The sequence below is a fragment of the Penaeus monodon genome, chromosome 24, assembly GCF_015228065.2.
Source record: "Penaeus monodon isolate SGIC_2016 chromosome 24, NSTDA_Pmon_1, whole genome shotgun sequence".
In the NCBI taxonomy this organism is placed as follows: Eukaryota; Metazoa; Arthropoda; class Malacostraca; order Decapoda; family Penaeidae; genus Penaeus; species Penaeus monodon.
The window spans coordinates 34,976,482-34,976,850 of record NC_051409.1 but is presented as its reverse complement, the minus strand read 5'-3'; the positions used below and the strand labels follow the sequence as shown (position 1 = coordinate 34,976,850).

General features: G+C 54.5%; 1 protein-coding gene across 1 annotated transcript in view; it reads left to right on the top strand.

The window, feature by feature from the left end:
* The window catches only part of LOC119588739 (trithorax group protein osa-like), a gene marked incomplete at its 5' end in the record, with an annotated part of 6,162 nt that overhangs the window by 1,969 nt on the left and 3,824 nt on the right, over positions 1–369 (top strand). The window contains 1 exon segment of the mRNA XM_037937380.1: positions 1–369. Coding sequence (XP_037793308.1) covers positions 1–369 — 369 coding nt within the window.

Below are 369 nucleotides of genomic sequence, written 5' to 3'. Positions count from 1 at the left end.
AACACCAGCCACAGCCACATCCACAACACCAGCAACACCCACAACACCAACAACTAAGTCAGCAGCAACAACTAAGTCAACAGCAACAATTAAGTCAACAACAACAATCACTAAGTCAACAACAGCCTCCACAACCAGTGGGGATGACGCATATGAATGGCATGATGTCCCCAACGGGCTTTAGTCCCAACCCAGGTGCTCAGACTTTCTCTCCCCAGTACGGAGGCCACACCCCAGTGCACGGAGGAGGGAGCCTCACCCCCAACCACAATGCTGGCAATCAGACCCCAGGTCACACTGCAGCCATGTTACCAAGAGGGCCTACACCCCAGCAGCAGTTTGGCCAGTCACCTGGCTACTCCCCTGGTC